This window comes from Arvicanthis niloticus, chromosome 16, assembly GCF_011762505.2.
Source record: "Arvicanthis niloticus isolate mArvNil1 chromosome 16, mArvNil1.pat.X, whole genome shotgun sequence".
NCBI classification, from domain to species: domain Eukaryota; kingdom Metazoa; phylum Chordata; class Mammalia; order Rodentia; family Muridae; genus Arvicanthis; species Arvicanthis niloticus.
In genome coordinates this window covers 19,334,705-19,352,304 of record NC_047673.1, presented here as the reverse complement: position 1 = coordinate 19,352,304, position 17,600 = coordinate 19,334,705, and the positions used below count along the sequence as shown (strand labels likewise).

At 48.6% G+C, this 17,600-nt stretch overlaps 1 protein-coding gene across 1 annotated transcript; it reads right to left on the bottom strand.

The window, feature by feature from the left end:
- Positions 1-3,593: 3,593 nt before the first annotated feature.
- On the bottom strand, positions 3,594-17,451 carry Eif4ebp1 (eukaryotic translation initiation factor 4E binding protein 1). The gene is made up of 3 exons (XM_034519823.2): positions 17,235-17,451; positions 5,439-5,618; positions 3,594-4,036 (listed from the first exon to the last, which is right to left on the bottom strand). The coding sequence occupies exons 1-3, from the start codon at positions 17,374-17,376 to the stop codon at positions 4,005-4,007; spliced, it is 354 nt and encodes a 117-aa protein (XP_034375714.1). The 5' UTR covers positions 17,377-17,451; the 3' UTR covers positions 3,594-4,004.
- Between the last annotated feature and the right edge of the window lie 149 nt (positions 17,452-17,600).

Here is a 17,600-nt window from a genome sequence, read left to right as displayed (position 1 = left end):
ACAAAAGGGTGTGCGTCCTGAGGGAGTGGGGAAACTTGGCCTCTAGGAGGCCAGGTTTGACTTCCCAATGAGAGTTCACAAAGGGAACTAGATCTTAAACCCCTAATGGTACACAATAGGTAGTCACTGCTCAGCAACCTTCCGTCCCTGCTATCCCCAGTTCAAACCCAAACCTAAGAGACCTTAACACCTGGATGACTCTCGGTCCCTCAACACCAGCCTCAACTTTGCTGTGATAACGCTGCTAACCAACAGCTGTCTGCTAAGAGTTCCGAGCCTTCACTGCCCAGGTTTCATTTCTGTTCAGCGCTGCACCTATATGGACCTGAGCTTTTGAGGCTGAGCCAACAGGAACTGGAATCCTAATTCTGATACTCATTAGCCACAGCCATATATAAAACAAGAATAAAATTGCTACCTGCCAAGTGCTTGAAGTTTCAGGTGTGTACAAATCATTCTGTTATAGCTTTTCTGTCGTTCGAGCAACTGAACTCCGTTGTCATCTAAATTTACACGATACCCAACACACCACCTAGCACACTTTAAATCCACAGGCGCACTAGCTTCCTTCCAGGTACATCTTTGCCGGTTGTGATGATTTGGATGTGAATGGCCCCTGTAGGCTCATATATTTGAGTGCTGGTCACCAGGGAATGGCACTACTCCGAAAGGATTGGGAGGTGTGGCTTCATGAGAGTGGGTGTGGCTTTGTTGGTGGGCGTGGCTTTGTTGGTGGGAATGTATCACTGAGGCCACTGAGGGTGGACTTTGAGGTTTCAAAAGCCCATGATGGTCCTAAGTGTGTGATCTCTCACCCTCCCTCCCTCTCTTCTCCCCTCCTGACAGTCTCTTCCTGTAGCTCTTCTCTACTGCTGAAGCACCAAGCCTCCCAGGCTGGCTACCATAACAGACCAAGCTTCTGAAACTATAAGCAAGCTCCAACTAAATGCTTTCCTTTATAAAGAGTTGTCATGCTCATGGTGTCTCCTCACAGCACTAGGACAGTGACTAAGAAACTAGCACACTCTTCTCCAGTCTCTACATCCTTCCCACTGTTTACCTTGTCCCGTTTCTGTTTGTACATTTAGTCATGCCTCCTTGGGTTAACTTCTAGGGTGCTTGCTTAGGTTCTCAAGGATGTCCATTTACTGAATCTCAGCCTGCCTGAGACACTGTTCAAGAAGCAAAACAGACATCTTTGTTGGTCTTGTCTCAGTTGGTCTTATCTTTGTTGGCCTTTCCAGTTGCCTAAACATCACACTAAACAGTACCAGGAGGGAGGAGATACCAGACGGGATGTCTGGCAACCTGGGAGCCATAGCTCTCCAGTCGGACAGTTATGAGTTCAGATCCCTGCACTGCACTCATGCTAGCCAGGTGCATGCCCCAGGATTATTTTTGCCCTCCTTGCTGAGCAATTCCTAACAGTGTCCCCGCTCTGTGCATTGGCATGTGCAAGCCAGAAATGATAGCACCACTCACAGGAAATCCTTCTCCACTTCCTGTATTTTTAAGACAGGATCATCCACTGAACCTGGAGCATGCCAACTGAGGTAAACTGGACAGGCAGCAAGCTCTCCTCTGCCACCCGGGTACTGAGATGAGTGTACCATGGATCGGTGCCTCATCCTTGCACAGCTAAAGCTATCACCAGCCTCAAAACCTCCACGACATTTCGCCTCTGGAATCTACATCCACACAGCCCTCTTTTTTTTTTTTTTTTTTTTTTTTTTTTTTTTTTTTTTTTTTTTTTTTTTCCTTAACTGACCACCAGGTTGGTCCTCTTCACTAAAGCAGGAAAAGTTTGTCACCTCTGATATTTACTCCAGCAAACTTGTTCTCGGGGACCTCAAAGCACAGGCTACTCAGGGTCTAGGAAGGACCTGGAATCAAACCACTGCAAGGGTCAGCTACTCAGTAAGACCTTAAACCTGCTTCCATTCCTTCACAGAACAGGTCCAGCCTCCAGGGCAGTGGATAATCACCGCTTGTTGACACTTCCTCTCCGTTAGGCTTTATGACTTAGGAACATACACCATACCTTAAAGCTGCTTTGCATTTCTGGTTCTTGGCACCTGCCTACAGTGGCCCAGTTAGCTCTTCAAGGGCAAACAAACACTGGTTTTGGTCACAGCGGAACAGGCATGCCAAACCGATGTGGTTTTGGTCACAGCAGAGCAAGCATGCCAACCGGATGGGTTAAGATTCCAGCACACGGGGATGTCAAGACAAACAAAACAGGCTCATCTCTCCAAAACTTCTCTTCCTGGAGAACAAGGACTAGGTTGAAGTCCTGCCACCACACAGCACCCAGCAATAATTATTGGTGTAGAGACTGAGCCTTCCTCTGAAGGATACATTTCTCTGTGAGGAAAGCTGCTGACTTCTGAAACTAACTCCTGGTCTACTACAGGAGTGCACGCTGACCCTGAGAAAACGGGAACTGCCCTCAGACTATATACACTAGTGACCAAGACCTCTAGTGAGATGCCAGAGCAATGAGATGCTTTCATTGAGAAGCTGACAGATAAGAAATGCTGACTTAATCTGTCACTTAACTTAGATGAAATTTCCCTGTGGTGGTAGCCCCTCAGTGGCCTCCTAATCCCACACTCAGGAGGAGGCTATGCTACATGCATGCAGCCAACACAGCAAAGCACTGTATCCTGTCCTGTATGACCACATGAATTCCAGATTCCTTTGGAAGGGAAGGGCCTGCAAACTGGCTGTAGAGAAGGCAGCGTTAGATCTGGCCTCTGAGGCCTGCCATTTCCCACAACGGCAAGCTAATGAAACACTATGACCAAACCCTACAAAGGGCACAGCTTGATCAGCCACTGCCTCTTGATCCGGGGTACCCACCCCTCAGCAGGTCCTGTCTCGAGACACATGCCACTCCAGTCTCAGTCTAACAGTCGTGACTCATAAAAGTGGCTCTTTCTTTAGCAGTTGGTAAGTCACATTCACACACAAAAGTACCCGCTGTGTCCATAAAGGGATCCAGGACACCCCACCCTTACTCATCTCGGCTCCCCAAGACCATCTGATCTTTGTAACACTGGGTGTCTGCCTCCTCTCCTTCCCAACTACACCATTTCCTCAAAGCTCCACCCCCCTCACCCCCCAACTCACTCCACACGGGCTCTGGGAACAAGTCCTATACAATCGACTTCATGCTACCTTTTTAATTGGTACATGGCACACCTCAGTAAAATCCTTACTGTTATCTCCTCTGCATCCCCCATGGCAGCACACACACAGAGATGACTGACAAAGACTGCCTGCATGTGGACCAAAGGCTCTACCCTGGCCCAGGCTCAGGGGAAAGGAGACCACCTCACCAGACAAAGGTAACCCTTGCTACTAAAAATAATAACAGAACAGCAGAGTTCTAGCCCAGGCCCGTGGAGGACTAGCTTATCTTCTCAGCTGTAAAATGACAGTAAGGCATGCTGCTGTGCTGCCCCAGAGGGCTTGGTATAACAATCACATAAGATAATGTAAAGGAAACACACACCATAAGCTCTGAACAGAGAGTGACTGTATCGTCATCTCAAGTGGAAAACAGTTCAGACAGGGCCCAGCGGTGGGCCTAGGGTAAATGTGGCTTTTATTTCCTCTCAGGGAAAGAAGAAGTAAAGGGGTGGCTTTCCCAGGTACTCCAACCTAAGGAGAATTGGGTGTGCTCCAGAGGCTGGGGCTAGAATTGCCAGATAATTCTGACAGACTCCTCTGCATCCACTCGCTGGCACTTGATGCAGGGAGGGTGTGAGTGGGTGAGAGTCATCCCCCTGGAGTAGCAGCTCGGTATCAACAGAGGCACAAGGAGGTATGTGCTGGTGTTCACAAATGGAAGGCAGAGTAGGTGCCCTGAGTGATGAGCAGGACTGGGTGGCAGGTCCACACCCAGTGTCTGCCTGGTACAAGGCCTGACTGCTTGCTGTCGCTCTCCTCCCAAGGGCCCCAGGGGCCCAGAAGCATCACGGTGTCCTATGGCTGGTCCCTTAAATGTCCATCTCAAACTGTGACTCTTCACCTGTGGAGAGAGGAGACAGACAGCCAATAAACAAGCGGCAAACGGAAGGGCTTAGAGGCCAGAGAGAAGACGTCTTTGTTATTCTCACAGGTCAAGTGGAAACAAGCATGCAGACAAGGAGAAAGGAGAAGTTGACTAGGCTGGGAGAGCAGCTTCCTCATGAGGATGGAGACAGTGCTGAGTTTTCTGTAAATCCGATTTGTAATACGTGGCCCAAGGGGTGGAGCTTTGTGTCCTGTGTCCAGTTAAGGAAATTTAAAAGTACATTTACACCAACACCACCACCACCTAACTCTATACAGGGTCGTCGAGCTACTGTTTAGGGTTAACAGCTAGAGAACCATCAGAAACTAGGAAGTGTGCCAGCAAGGGGAAATGACAGCCTTCAGTTAACGGTGACAATTTCATGGGTCGTCTAACTTCATCCTCTGTCATCTTTGGTTTGAGGTGAGAAGGTAAAGGTGAGAGTTCTGTGCAATGACTGAGGAAATCCCTCCACCCTTGAACACGTGACAGGGACCCACACGTGTAGCTTGGTAACCACTTGTCACATCGCCCTCTGCAGGCAGATTTACCCCTTTCTATTGCTACTCACCTCCCCCATGGCCATCTCAGTCTAATAAGGTAAATGTCTATCTTGGGCTGCTGAGCTCCTGGGGTAATTAGAAATCCCATCCTACAGGGCCACGGGTGTCAACAGTTCCCCATCTGAGCCTGGAGCTCTGCCTTCAGGGTGGAGAGTCAGAGGCTCTCCCGTGACCGAGGGAACGTGGACATGCTTGCGCAACTCAGTCACACAGCAGAGCGCTCAGGAGCTCTGCCACAAGAACACGTTCACACTGGCTGCCAGGGTGGCTGCTTTGATTGTTTTGGGAGGAGGGGGGACCAGGAAGGACCTAGATATAAATGTCAAAGCTTCCGTGACAATAGGAGGCATTGTCTGCCTGTCTTCATCAATAATCCATTTAATGACCAGTAACCTGCCAGGAGGTACCTGGGTTTGTTTTTTTATCTTGCAGACGTGTAATTTCCTAGAGGGGAAGTACACCGTGTCTTTGATAAGTTGTCTCCTTGCAGCAGGAATATCGCTGCTGTGTTCCAAGAGTGGTACTTTGTGAGCAACGATACGGAGAGGTGGGCTGGTGAAAGATGCTGGGTAAAGCCGCTGACATTTTAGATCAGCTCCTAATTACCTGATGCCTGAGATCCTTGAGGTCCTTGGAGCTTTGTAGGGGACAAGCTGACACCAATAAGAGTCCCGCTTCCCACCCGTCCCCAACCCTCTGGGCTCTCCATAGCTGCTCCTCAAAAAGTAGACAGTCACCATTACCCTCTCCCTGAAACGTGGAATTCCTGAGAAAAGACAATCTTCCTCCCAGTCCAGGGCCTGGATAGGACTCACCGCCTGCCCGCTTATCTTCCGGGCTGCTGTGCAGGTGGCTCTGGCTGGCTTGCATGGAAGGCTCATCACTAGTAGGGCTAGTGACCCCAGGAATGGTTGGCAGATCCTTTGGGGGTGTTTTGGCCACAGGTGAGTTCCGACACTCCATCAGGAATTTCCGGTCATAGATGATCCTAGTTCCTGGTGGGGAACACAGCACACAGAAAAGGTGGTCACCCAGTCACCACACCCATCCTATCCTACAGAACTCCAGTAGGTCGATCATCTAAAACAGAAAGACAGTGGGTCCCTCCCTGCAGAGGAGACTTGCCTGCCAGGGTCTTTGCAGAAACAGGAAACGCTCTATCCAATCCAAAAAGGACTTAGGTTGTGCCCTTCTCCAAACCTCACTACATCGATCTGCCTGCATCACCCTTAAGGGCTGGCCTGAACGCCAGTCTCATTCCACCCAACCTCCTACAACAAGTTAGTCTTATTCCCCAGGGTGACAGTCAGTCTCAGTGAACTCTTCTCTAACAGTAAACCATACTCAGGACCCTCCACCCAGACAGCCGCCTGAACACCACCATATAAAGGAATGTTTCCCAAGGTAAGGGAGCAAGATCATTGTGGGGAGACCCATAAGGTGACAGTGAGCAGATGAACTTATCCACTGCCTCCCTCCCGGGGCCTCTAACTCAGCAGCTCAGCATTGATGATCTGTTTTTAACCCCTCAACAGCACTTACTGAATGCCTTCTTCCCAACAAATCTCAAACCTTAGAGGTTCCAAGGCTCCAGCAGACAATGGCATCCAGCTGGAATGTAAAAACTGTCTTTGCGTTTCTATTTATAGCTACCCTAGGGCAGATGACAAATAAGTCTGGTTTCTCGAAATGGCAGTAGCCAGTTTCTTTTTTATAGAGACTATACACTATCAATTACACATTATATAATGTTGTATATCATGCGTAATGAAAATAAATTAAGGACTGGCTAGATGGCTCAGGTGACAAAGGCACCTACCTGCCACCAAGCCTGGTGCCCTGAGTTCACAACCAGAAACCTGCATGGTAGGAGAGAATCAATTCTCACAAGATATCTTCTGGCCTCCATATGCAAGGTGTGGTATGCATGCCCCCACACCTATACCAATTCTTATTCATATTCTCATATTCTCATACTCTCTCTCTCTCTCTCTCTCTCTCTCTCTCTCTCTCTCTCTCTCTCGCTCTCGCTCTTCCTCCTCCTCCTCTTCCTCTCTCTTGCTCTCTTCTCCCTCCCTCTCAATTAAGTACATAAATGTGTTTGAAAAAAAATCAATGAGCCTTGGCTTAGGATTAGTGCAGAATTGCTGACAGCTTCTGAGATGTCCTTACGCACACTGCTGCTGTCTTCTCCTATTTATTTAAATGAATGACTTTCCTGGCATTGGTGATGGATGGTTTTGTACTACCTGGAGGATGATCTACGAAAACACTCAGTTTTAAATGAGTAAGTACACAGTAAGCCTAATTAAAAGAATAGCTAGCAAGCGAGAACTGGGTAGACAAACAGTATGAAACCAGACAAACATTCAGAAGGCGACTCTAAGGCAGCCAGCTGGAGTCGCAGCCAAAGCAGATGGTCCCCTCAGGGCAAGGCTTCAAACAGGTGAGTCTAGCAAACAGAGGACACGTCATCAAACTGTATGTCCACAACATCCAGCAGAATCTGAGTAGGGGAAGTCGAGGCAGGCAGCTGGAGCCCCCGATTGAGCCTGCTCTCCACAGATGAGCTTCCAAACCATAGGATGGTGCTGCCCACATTGATTGAGGGTCTATCCTCAGCTAATCCACCCTGCAAATGACCTCAGGCACACCCACAGCTGCACCTCCCCAGGGTCCTATGCATTTATTGGAGGACAGGTCTTTCTACACAGCCCTGGCTGTCCTGGAGCTTGCCGTGTAGATCAAGCTTCCCCCTGCGGCACTTCTACAGGTTGGTACAAACAGTAGTGCCCCTGGTTGGCAGTGGTTCCCCCTCTGGCTGTTCGCAAGAGCATTTTCACCCTCAGGCTGCTATGCCTGCTCACTCTTCTTCCCTCGGGTCACATAGGGGCCAGACACTGAGATAAACACGCTTGGGTCTGAAGTGGGAGGCAGTAACCTTGCGCCTACAGCCAGTTTATCAGTCGTCCCAAACAGCACAGAACAATTTACCAACACAATGCACATCACAGATTATTATAAAAACAAAACACCAACCAACTGAAAAACGAATATGCGCTGTGTCCTACAGTGCAAAACATTCAGCCAGGATATTATTCTTTGTAAACAAGAAGGTCATCTCAATATGCAAACTTCCTTTTGTCTTTAATAGACAGTCAAGTTATATCTATACATATATGCCCCCCCAAAAATTGTCTTTAAATAAATTTATGATTTTATCAGTGAATATGCATACCTATTTCATATACCTACACATTTTGGATTATATAAAAACTCATGCTAGACAGAAGAGGTCAAACAAAAAAGGTTTAAGAGGTCCTGATGGCCGGGTGTAGGAGGTACAGCTGTGGGAGTGCCTGAGGTCATTTGTAGGGTGGATTAGCTGAGGATAGACCCTGGTTCAATGCGGGCAGCACCATCTCATGGTTTAGAAGTCAGCCAGGCATCAGCATCTCCCTTCTCTTTGCTTCCTGCCCACCCTAAAGTAAAGACCCACCTCTACCACAGGCTCTTGTTGCCATGATGTTCTGCCCAAGGGCAATGAGTCAACTTTGGACTGAACTGAGAAGTCAGGAACCAAAATAAATATTCCGGCTTTAAGTTTTCCTGTCAGGGATCTTGTCGAAGTGATGAGAAAAGTAAGAAGGTACACAAAATAAAACACACACACACATACACACACACAAACACACACACACACACACATATATATGTTGAGGTAGGCAGAACGCACACAGTGAGTCACAGGTCAGTTGTGGAGCTGGAATCCAGAGCCTACTGGGTGCAGGGGTGAAAGTTCAAAGTTCAGTTTTGAACTGCCTGTGAACTAATGTTCTTTCTCGCTGAGTCTTGATACACAACTGTCTCATTTGCTAGCTCCACTCTGTGGACAAGGTACTACTTTCTCTACCTGTGCCTCAATGATCTCGCCAAGACCTCAAAATTGGCCTGCTGATAATTAAGGTAACTTCATCAACTCCTGGTGTGCATTAGAACGGTGGCCCTCCCAAGGGACCCGTGCACAAACACAATTATTCTGTCCAGTAAAGATTTCAGTTGACAAGCTGCCACCAATTACTCAGTCCCACCCACAGCAGCAGCCAAGGCCAAAATGGAGCCCCTTCAGGAAGAAGGTAAGCAACCAAGAAAGAGACTTGGGGGTAGTATGGGGCAGAAACCGTCATCCTCCATCTCTCTCAGACACACAGAATATGGGAACCATCATGAATTTAGGTATGGCCTTTGGGACTTTTAATTCCTGGAATGCACAAAGTATAGATCCGTGTTTACTTCCAAGGCATGGTTTAACACTGATGCCAATTTTCCTGGACACACAAGTGAAGGCACATTCCCCAAGGATCTAGTTTTCTCACCTGTCAACCAGGAGTGTTACCCTGAGCTCGGGGACACTATATTTAAAGCACTAGTCATCACTATCTATATTTAGGATCTCGTAATGTGCAAACCACATGGGCCTTGGAGGCACAAGTCCCAGACTAAAACTGGGAATCACCTACCTAAAAACCTCAATTTCAGGGTCCCAGTTCTTTCTATGCCACATGAAGAAGATAAGAAAAAAAAAACTCACACCCCAAAGGAGTATCACCAAGACTAAATAACACATACCAATATTCCTGAGAGCTAGAGTCATCATTCCATGAAAGAACATCTGCCTGACTTACACAAGGCCTTGGGGGATCAAAAAATAAATAAAAAAATAAGCCAGCCATGCATGGTAGTATATGCCTCTCTAATACAAGCGCTCGGGAGACAGGAGCAATTGGGTCTCTGTAAGTTGGAGGCCAGCCTACAGAGTGAGTTCTAAGATAGCCAGGACCATGTAGAGACCCTGTTTCATAAGCAGACAGACAGACAGACAGACATAGAGATGATAGACATATGGATAGATGGATGGATGGATGGACAGATGGATGGGTGGATGGCCAGTCTCAAGCAAGCAAAGTAAACTTATCAGAAAGAAGAGTTCTGAAGGAACAGGAAGTGAGGTATGGCGATGCACACCTACACTCCCAGCACTTGGGAGGTGGAAGCAGGAAGAGCAACAACGCAATGTCAGGGCCAACGAGCCACCGTTCTTCCTGAGAGGCTCTGACAAGGACAAGGCTTTTACAGAGACTCTTACAACAAAATGGCTGAAATTATTCTAAGGCTGGCCAAGCACCTCCCCCTTTGCTGACCTCTCCCCCCATGCTTCAAAAGGCACCAGTGGAGAATGTGGGTGCCACAAGTCAATACCAAGGAGTGTCCTGGTCTCCAGGCATCTCCCAAAACATAGCACGTGCTACTCCAGTAGGAGTGGGTGGGAGCTGCTATGAACTATACTGTGTTCCTCCAAACTCATGTGTTGAAGCCTAAACCCCAGCACCTCCTCCAACTATGGCATTTGGAGAAGTCTTTATAGGGTAGGTCGATATGAACCCTTTAGAGTGGACTCTGATGTCACCAGAGTATCCTCAGAAGAGGAAATGTATGAACAGACCCACAGATGGAAGACCATAAGCTGACAAGAGAGAAGGTAGCCATCTGCAAGCTAGAAAGAGAGGCCTCAGAAGGAACCAACCTCACTCTGGTCTTAGACCTCCAGTTACCAACAGTAAGAAACTAAGATCCAGCATCTTAAGCTAGCTCGATGGCAGTACTTTCATATGGCAGCTGCAGCAAGCTGGGAGAAACTGTCCGGGATTTCCCTTTTCCGGTGCTTGGGATTAAACCCGGGTTCCAAACACACTTGTTCTTCCACTGAGCGACAACTCCAGTCCAAACACACATTTTCTTCAAGTAAGACGATTGCTCTCAACCATTTCTTTGAGTGTTTTGTGACAGGGTCTCGTGTAGCCTGGTTCACCCTCTACTGCAATATGTAGCTGAGGCTATCTTAATTACATCTCTATTTCTGTGATAAGACACCACCACTAAGACAACTTCCAAAATAAAGCATTTAACATGGGGACTACATCCATGACCATCGTGGCAAGAAGCATGGCAGCAGGCAGGCATAGAGCAGTAGCTGAGAGCTTTCATACTTATCTACATGTATAAGACAGGGAGCTAATGGGGAGTGGACATTTTATTTTTTGAAACCACCCCCAGTGACACACATACCTCTTCCAAAAAGGCCACGCCTCCTAATCCTTGCAAACAGTTCCACCAATGGGGACCAAGCATTCAAATATATGCATTTATGGGAGCCATTCTTCTTCAAAGCACCCGCAGGGGCCTTGAACCTGTCTTCTGTGTGCCACTGCAGCTGGCTGAGAAACCTGCTTTTTAACCTTCACACCGTATGCTGCCAGCCAAGCTCTAAACGAACGGCACCTCCTGTATATCATCCTCATTCTGGACGGCCGGGCACACCTGACTCAAGCCAATTGCTAGTGCCCAGAAAACCCAGGCCTTTCGAGTTAAAATGAGAGGGGTGTGTTGGACTGTAAGCATAAGCCCTGCAAAGCAATGGGCCTAAAGCCTGCCATTCAGAAGAAGCAGGGGGAAAAAGCAAACAAAACAAAAAACATACGACAAACAAACAACAAAAAACCAGTGGTTCATACACCGGAGAAGTATCGGTAGAATGATCGGGATTTTAAGGTCATCCTCAAATGTGAGGCCATCCTGACTGGGCAACAGACTTAGCTTGGTCCTGTCTCAAAACAAAGAAGGTCATTCCATCTTCCTCCCTCCCCCACTTGAAGCTGGACTGCCCCAAGAACAAAAGAATACGTTTAAAGTGATGGGCGAGGCCCCCATGCCTCTGCCCCGGTTATCATCTGTTCAGAAGTTCAAGCTACACTAAATGATTTGAGCTCCAAGGGGGCCCTCCCAGCCTCCCACCAGGGGCCAGCAAGTGGTAGACTCACACGTGGATAAGGCCACTTTGGACCTTGTAGCCCAGGGCGATCCAGCTGCAGCATGAATCAACTCTGCCAAAATCAGCAAAGGACAGATATGAGCCGTTGTTTACGTTACTGAGTTTGGGGACAGCTTGTTAAAGACTAGTGGGTGACCTGGTACAGCCATCTCCACCCTGGAGTTCCTGCAGAGACCCAGGAAGAAACCTAGATATCCTAAGAGGATGCTTCATTTGTGGGCTCCATTTAGTCCCCTTCATCTTCATCTTTCCCTTAGTGCTAAAGATTAGTCTAGGGCATCACACAATCTAGGAGGGCACTGTGCCACTAAGCCACACCCAGCACGACTGGTCACCTTCTGAACACCCGACCTGGCATTAGGTCCTGGGGTCATAGCGACTGCTCTGGAAGAACATCCTGTCTAACCCGAGAAACAAGCATGTCAACAGACTCGTGGCTATGATTCACCACGGAGAAAGACAGCTGAGGTAAGAATCAGACCAGAAAGTAACGGATGTTTTTGTTTGTTTGCCTGAACATATGCGCGAATGAACGCTAAGGCGGGGAAGGGAACAAACCGGTCACGTTAAGCAATCCTCATTTTCAATGTCGCTATTCCCTTTTATCTTGTTTCCATGAACATCAAATAAAGGGTCATTTGGGAAATAAAATGTTTCGATGTTTTTGTACCACTGAATGAAATGAAGTCAGCACCATCCTTATCTGCCTCCCTTCACCTAGTCGGTAATAACTTTTGCTGTCATGGTGGGGGGGAATCCAGCTCACCTTGCAAATAATGGATACCTGCCACTTTGGGGGAATATTGAAAAGAAAAACACAACCTCTGAAGGTCATTAAAACATAAAGGCTCACCTCCTCAGACTGTCATGTATCATGGAGACAAGTTACGTTGGATATCAAACATGTTCTGTGGCCCTGAGGTCCACGTACAAAGCCACAAAGCAAAATCACTATGGGTGGGGCTAGAATGATGGCTCAGTGGTTAAGAGCACTGGCTGCTCTTCCAGAGGTCTTGAGTTCAATTCCCAGCAACCACATGGTGGCTCACAACCATCTGTAATGACATCTGATGCCCCTCTTCTGGTATGTCTGAAGACAGCTACAGTGTACTTATATAAATAAAATAAATAAATACATACATAAATAAATCTTTTTTTTAAAAAAAAATCACTATGGGTTACCGAGCGGAAGGGCAGGGGATGTCTACGGAATGACTCCATTCTAAAGATATGCCTTTGATTCTTAGAATCATGTCTCCCTTCAGCCTTACTGAACTCGCAAGTACAACTGGCAAATAAAAATTTCATGCACTGAAGCTGGATGCCACGTGCCCATAATGCCAGCCCTCAGGAAGCTAAGTCAGGAGGATCACCAGTGTTGAGGCTAGCCTGGGCTATACAGTAAAATCCTATCTTAAAGAAGAGGAGGAAGAAAGAAAAAGGAAGGAGGAGGAGAGGGAGAAATAAAGAGAGAAGAAAGGAGGCAGAAGCACCCAGTCAAAGCACACAAAATGATGATCTGCTATCACACTAGGAAATGTAAAATAAATCCCACAATCAAAGCCATCTGCACATGTCTCGGATGTCTGTGTTTGTGTAAGGAAGGATATGGCTACGGTGCTCTTAGCTAATTTCTAGTAAACACCGCAGGGTTAATTATAGCCACTGATGAGTACACCCTGGAATGTATCCCTCTCATAACTGAAAAGTCTGTGCAAAACATCTAATCCCCATAACCCCCGACACAGCCATTCTCTCTTACACTTGATATTCATCCTCCAGCCTCGGTTCCCCCTCCCCCTCCCTTCTTTGTGATGTGAGATTCTCTTGCAGAGTTATTTTAATTTGGGGAGAGGTCCCTGTGGAAGCCAGGAGAGGCCACCCCTCCAGCTAGAATCATGGTGGGCAGAGGTCCAGGGGCAGGCATCCTGTAGGTGCTAAAGAACAGACCTTTCCAAGAGCAGCAAGCACGGTTTAACCCCTGAGCATCTCTTCAGTCCCATGCTTGTATCCCATCTCAGCTACATCGTCACCTGAATCCCAACAGTCCAAGTCAGACTATCTTCCTCGTTAGGATGCAGGGCATGCCTTAAAAACCAGGAGGCTTCAAAGGGAGCTTGGAGTGCTCTACCCAAGCCCCTCCAAATTCAGTAGTATGTTCTGGAACCTAATGTATACTGTTTCAAACACTTTAAAAGGAAGCTCGGGTGCATGTGATGAGGACCATTCTATCCCCTTGCCACCTCGATAGCCAAACTCACTCAGCCCTTAATAATATCCTTAGCCGTATTTCTCCCCACTTTGTGACTAAGACCTCAGGATATCAAGTCACCAGCATCAGTGCCCAGCCCACCTCCCCTCTTCCCAGCACTGCCAGAGTTAAACACTTGGCAGCCACCTCAAGGTCGGCTTCCCAGACAGAGACATTTTTTTATTTCTCTGATAGGGTCTCGCTATGTAGGTCTGGCTGACCTACAACTTACTATGTAGACCGTAGACCAGGCTGGCTTCAAACTCACAGAGATTCTCCTGTCTCTGCACCATGACGTTCAGCTTTACCACTTAACAGAACAGTGTCATTGACACCTGCCACCCTACCTGCCTGCCTGATTAACCTCACCCAGGTACTGTGAGGTATGACCACCCAAACAACGTCTGTAGGTTTAGAAGGCAAACATACATCCTAGACAGTCACTAGAAGATCCTGTTCATGACACTGCTGGCGATCTTAAAGACCCCGAAATACTCTTGTAGGACACTCCCTTCAGAAATGCCTTAGGTTACCAAAGGGTTAATCACCACCAACCAGAGTCCCAGGAATGGAAATGGTTCAGGCCACCTGTTGTGTCCTTGCCTCCAGAGGCAGCTGCTTCAAAGCCATCCTCAGCTGGAGTGGCTTCCTGCAGTATTTCTTCTTCATGAACCCTACAGATCAAGTCACATGCCTTGGTGTGCAGAAAGCCTAAGTTCAAGAAATGTCAGTCTGGGGGTCTGCTTGCCCCCTCCTCTCTCTCTTGATCTCTTGCCTTCTTGCTCCAGTTCTGTCCCCTCGCCCCTTCCCCCTCTCTCCACGTGCTTGTGACCGGCCTCTGCTCCTCTATTTCTCTTCTCTTCTCTTCTCTTCTCTTCTCTTCTCTTCTCTTCTCTTCCTCTCTCTCTCTGCCTCTCTCTGTCTTTACTACTCTCTTAACTCCCCTCCCCATGCCCTGAATAGACTTTATTCAATAATAATAATAATAATAATAATAATAATAATAATAATAATCAGCCTGACTTTATGCCTGGTTGGAATCTACTTTGCCAGACTCCTAAAGATCTGAAAAGGGAGGGGAAAAAAAAATATATATATATCCCCACATATATGTGTGTATATATGTATATACACATACATAGATATATACATACAGGTTTTGTTTGTGTATTATTTGTCCCTTTCCCCTGGAATTCCTGAGTACTCAAGATGGAATGTGGCCCAATCAAACCTATAACAGTTAGGCAGATGATTCAGTCCGGCTTCAAGCTCATGGGCTTTATACTCCTATAGATGAAGATCCAGAAGACAGAGTAAATCTCAGGGTGATTCACTTGACCTTTGTCTCCCCAGTTGGCCCCTGATATATGTAAGAAAATTCAAAAGTTAGACGGATTTGCAGGGAAGAATAAGGGAAAGCAAACAGAAATAGCCCAAAAGGTATACAACAGCTGAGACAATAAAGAAAATCGAATGACCAACTGTGGTGTCGCACATCATTAACCCCGGCACTACCAGCACTCAGGAGGCTGAGGCAGGTGGATCTCTGTGTAGCCCTGGCTGTCCTGTAATTCACTCGGTAGGCCTTTGCACTCAGATTCTGTATTTAATTGGGGTTCTAAGTGATGAGAAACACTCCGGAGCAAATGGATCAGGCTTCTGCAGTGTAGCAGAGGCGGCCTGGAATGAATGGCCTTCAGAATAAGATCCCACTCCTTAACTACAGAATATGCTTGCTGGCTTTGGCAGAAACAAGCAAGACTTTCCTCGAGCTATGGGCTGTATAACACACACACACACACACACACACACACACACACACACACACACACGAACTAATCTGACAAGGGCCAGCTAGCTGGCTTTGAGGACCTGGCACTGCTTTCTTTCAGTTAAGAAGTAAATGCTACACTACAAGGAAGCCCCTTCCTCTTCAAAGATAATGGGAACTGCCTGGTTTGCCAACAGGGACACGGGACACGTCCCAGACCACAGTGAGAAGTGGATCAGAGTTCATTACAAACAGTACTGGTTATTGCTACTCAGCTAACCTGTCCATCCAGAAAGGGAGGGACAAGAGAGAGAAAAACGTTTCCCAGAGCTTTTAGGTCCCTCTCGGTGCCATATGTATCTCCAGATTCACACCTCACCTAAAAGAACTCAACTATCTGTGGAACTCTGTGCTCAACACAAAGTTCTGCGAAAAGACAGAGGCAACAGTATAAAAAGAAGCCAGGAGGGGTGAAGAACTCCAGTAACAGGAGGCCAAAAGCCTACAGAGAACTCTTTTCCTTGGACCATTTCTAGTAAGAGTGAGAACGCTTTCTCCCCACCCACCCACCTGCTTGCTACTTCTTGCTGAGTCTAGAACACAGCATGACAATGCATAACAGACACGTGCTCAAGCAGCGAGGCCTTGGTACTGTGTTCTGAAGATCACAGCACTGAGGTGGGCACTGACTGGTTTCCAAGATCCCTTCATCGGTGCCTCAGTTCTGGGATCTGGCTGTGCTCCCTGGTGTAGGGACAGCTGCCCGAGAAAACAGGCATGTGGCCCGGCTGCGCCAGCAGTAGCCCAAGGTTCACCACCGCGCCAGGATTTCTCTTGTTTTTGAGTTGTAAGAGGAGTAGTTGGGGGAGGAGACCAGGGAGGGGAGAAGCGCAAAAGTGGGTGGGAGCAGCGCGAGGATTGGGAGGGAAGTAGTGAGCCACGAGGATTTCATCATGCAAACGGGCGGGTTGGTTTCATCAGCGTCTATACTGGGGCTCCGGGGCAAGCTGGGAATATGCCTGGTTCCCGGAGGCCGGCCCCCACCCGCGCCAACTCAGCTTCCTCTTCCTCATCCTCCGCCACTTGGGCGAATTCAGCGCTGCGCCCTCCCCCCAGGCCCGAGGAACGTGTTGTTCTGCACTACACCAGACGCGGCCCCTGCAGGGACTTCAGGCCACAGGTGGCAGAGACGTGCTTCTGGGGCAGGGAAGCACCCTCAGCGACTAGCCTCCATGAATGAGCGAATGCCCAACGCGAAAACGAGGGTAGCCCCGGAAAAGGTTAAAAAGTGTGCAGGCGTCATCTATTCCAAGGGAAATCAACTAAACTTAGTCTCCAGGCCAGCCTCTTTCCCTGATCCTGTCCCACCCCAGAACTGCCCTGACACCCACAGAGGCCGCCCTTAAGCACATGGTGGTCCTGGCAGAGTGCCTATCTGTATGTTTAGGGCACTCTGTTGTATCTCCCAGGAAAAGGCTAATAATGCAGGCAGTTTGCAGCCCGGGTTCCAGACCAGGCTCCACCACACCCAGAAGGCGGGCAACCGAGACGGTGACCCTTCTGCTTTCACGATGCCCCTTGTGCGTTCTGGCCAGCTACCGAACTACCGAACGCTGCCCTCCCCGTCGCACGTGAGACTCCGGATCCCGGCGTATCCTCCAAGCCCCTCGAGGTTGCCCCGGACCCCAGCCAGCGCCTACCTCCCGGGGTGGTGCTGAAGAGTGTGCCGCCGGGGGTGGTGCTGTAGTCCCCGGGCGGGAGCTGCACGCCATCGCCGAGGGCTACGCGGCGAGTGGGGATGGCCCGGCTGGGAGTCTGGCTGCAGCTGCTGCCCGCCGACATGTCTCCTGCACACCGCCCACGACCCTCCTGCAACCCCGCGGCACCTCGGCCCAGCCCTTCTCGTGCCCGGCCCGCCCCTTCCGCCTGGGCTCCACGCCCCCTGAGACTTGAGGTCCGCCCGGCCCCACCCAGCTCCAGCCCGCTGCCTGCAAGTGGTTCCCAGCTGCTGACCTAGGCAGCTTCTGTCCTCTCCAGTGCTGGAACCCCAGTGCTGGCCCCTTGGG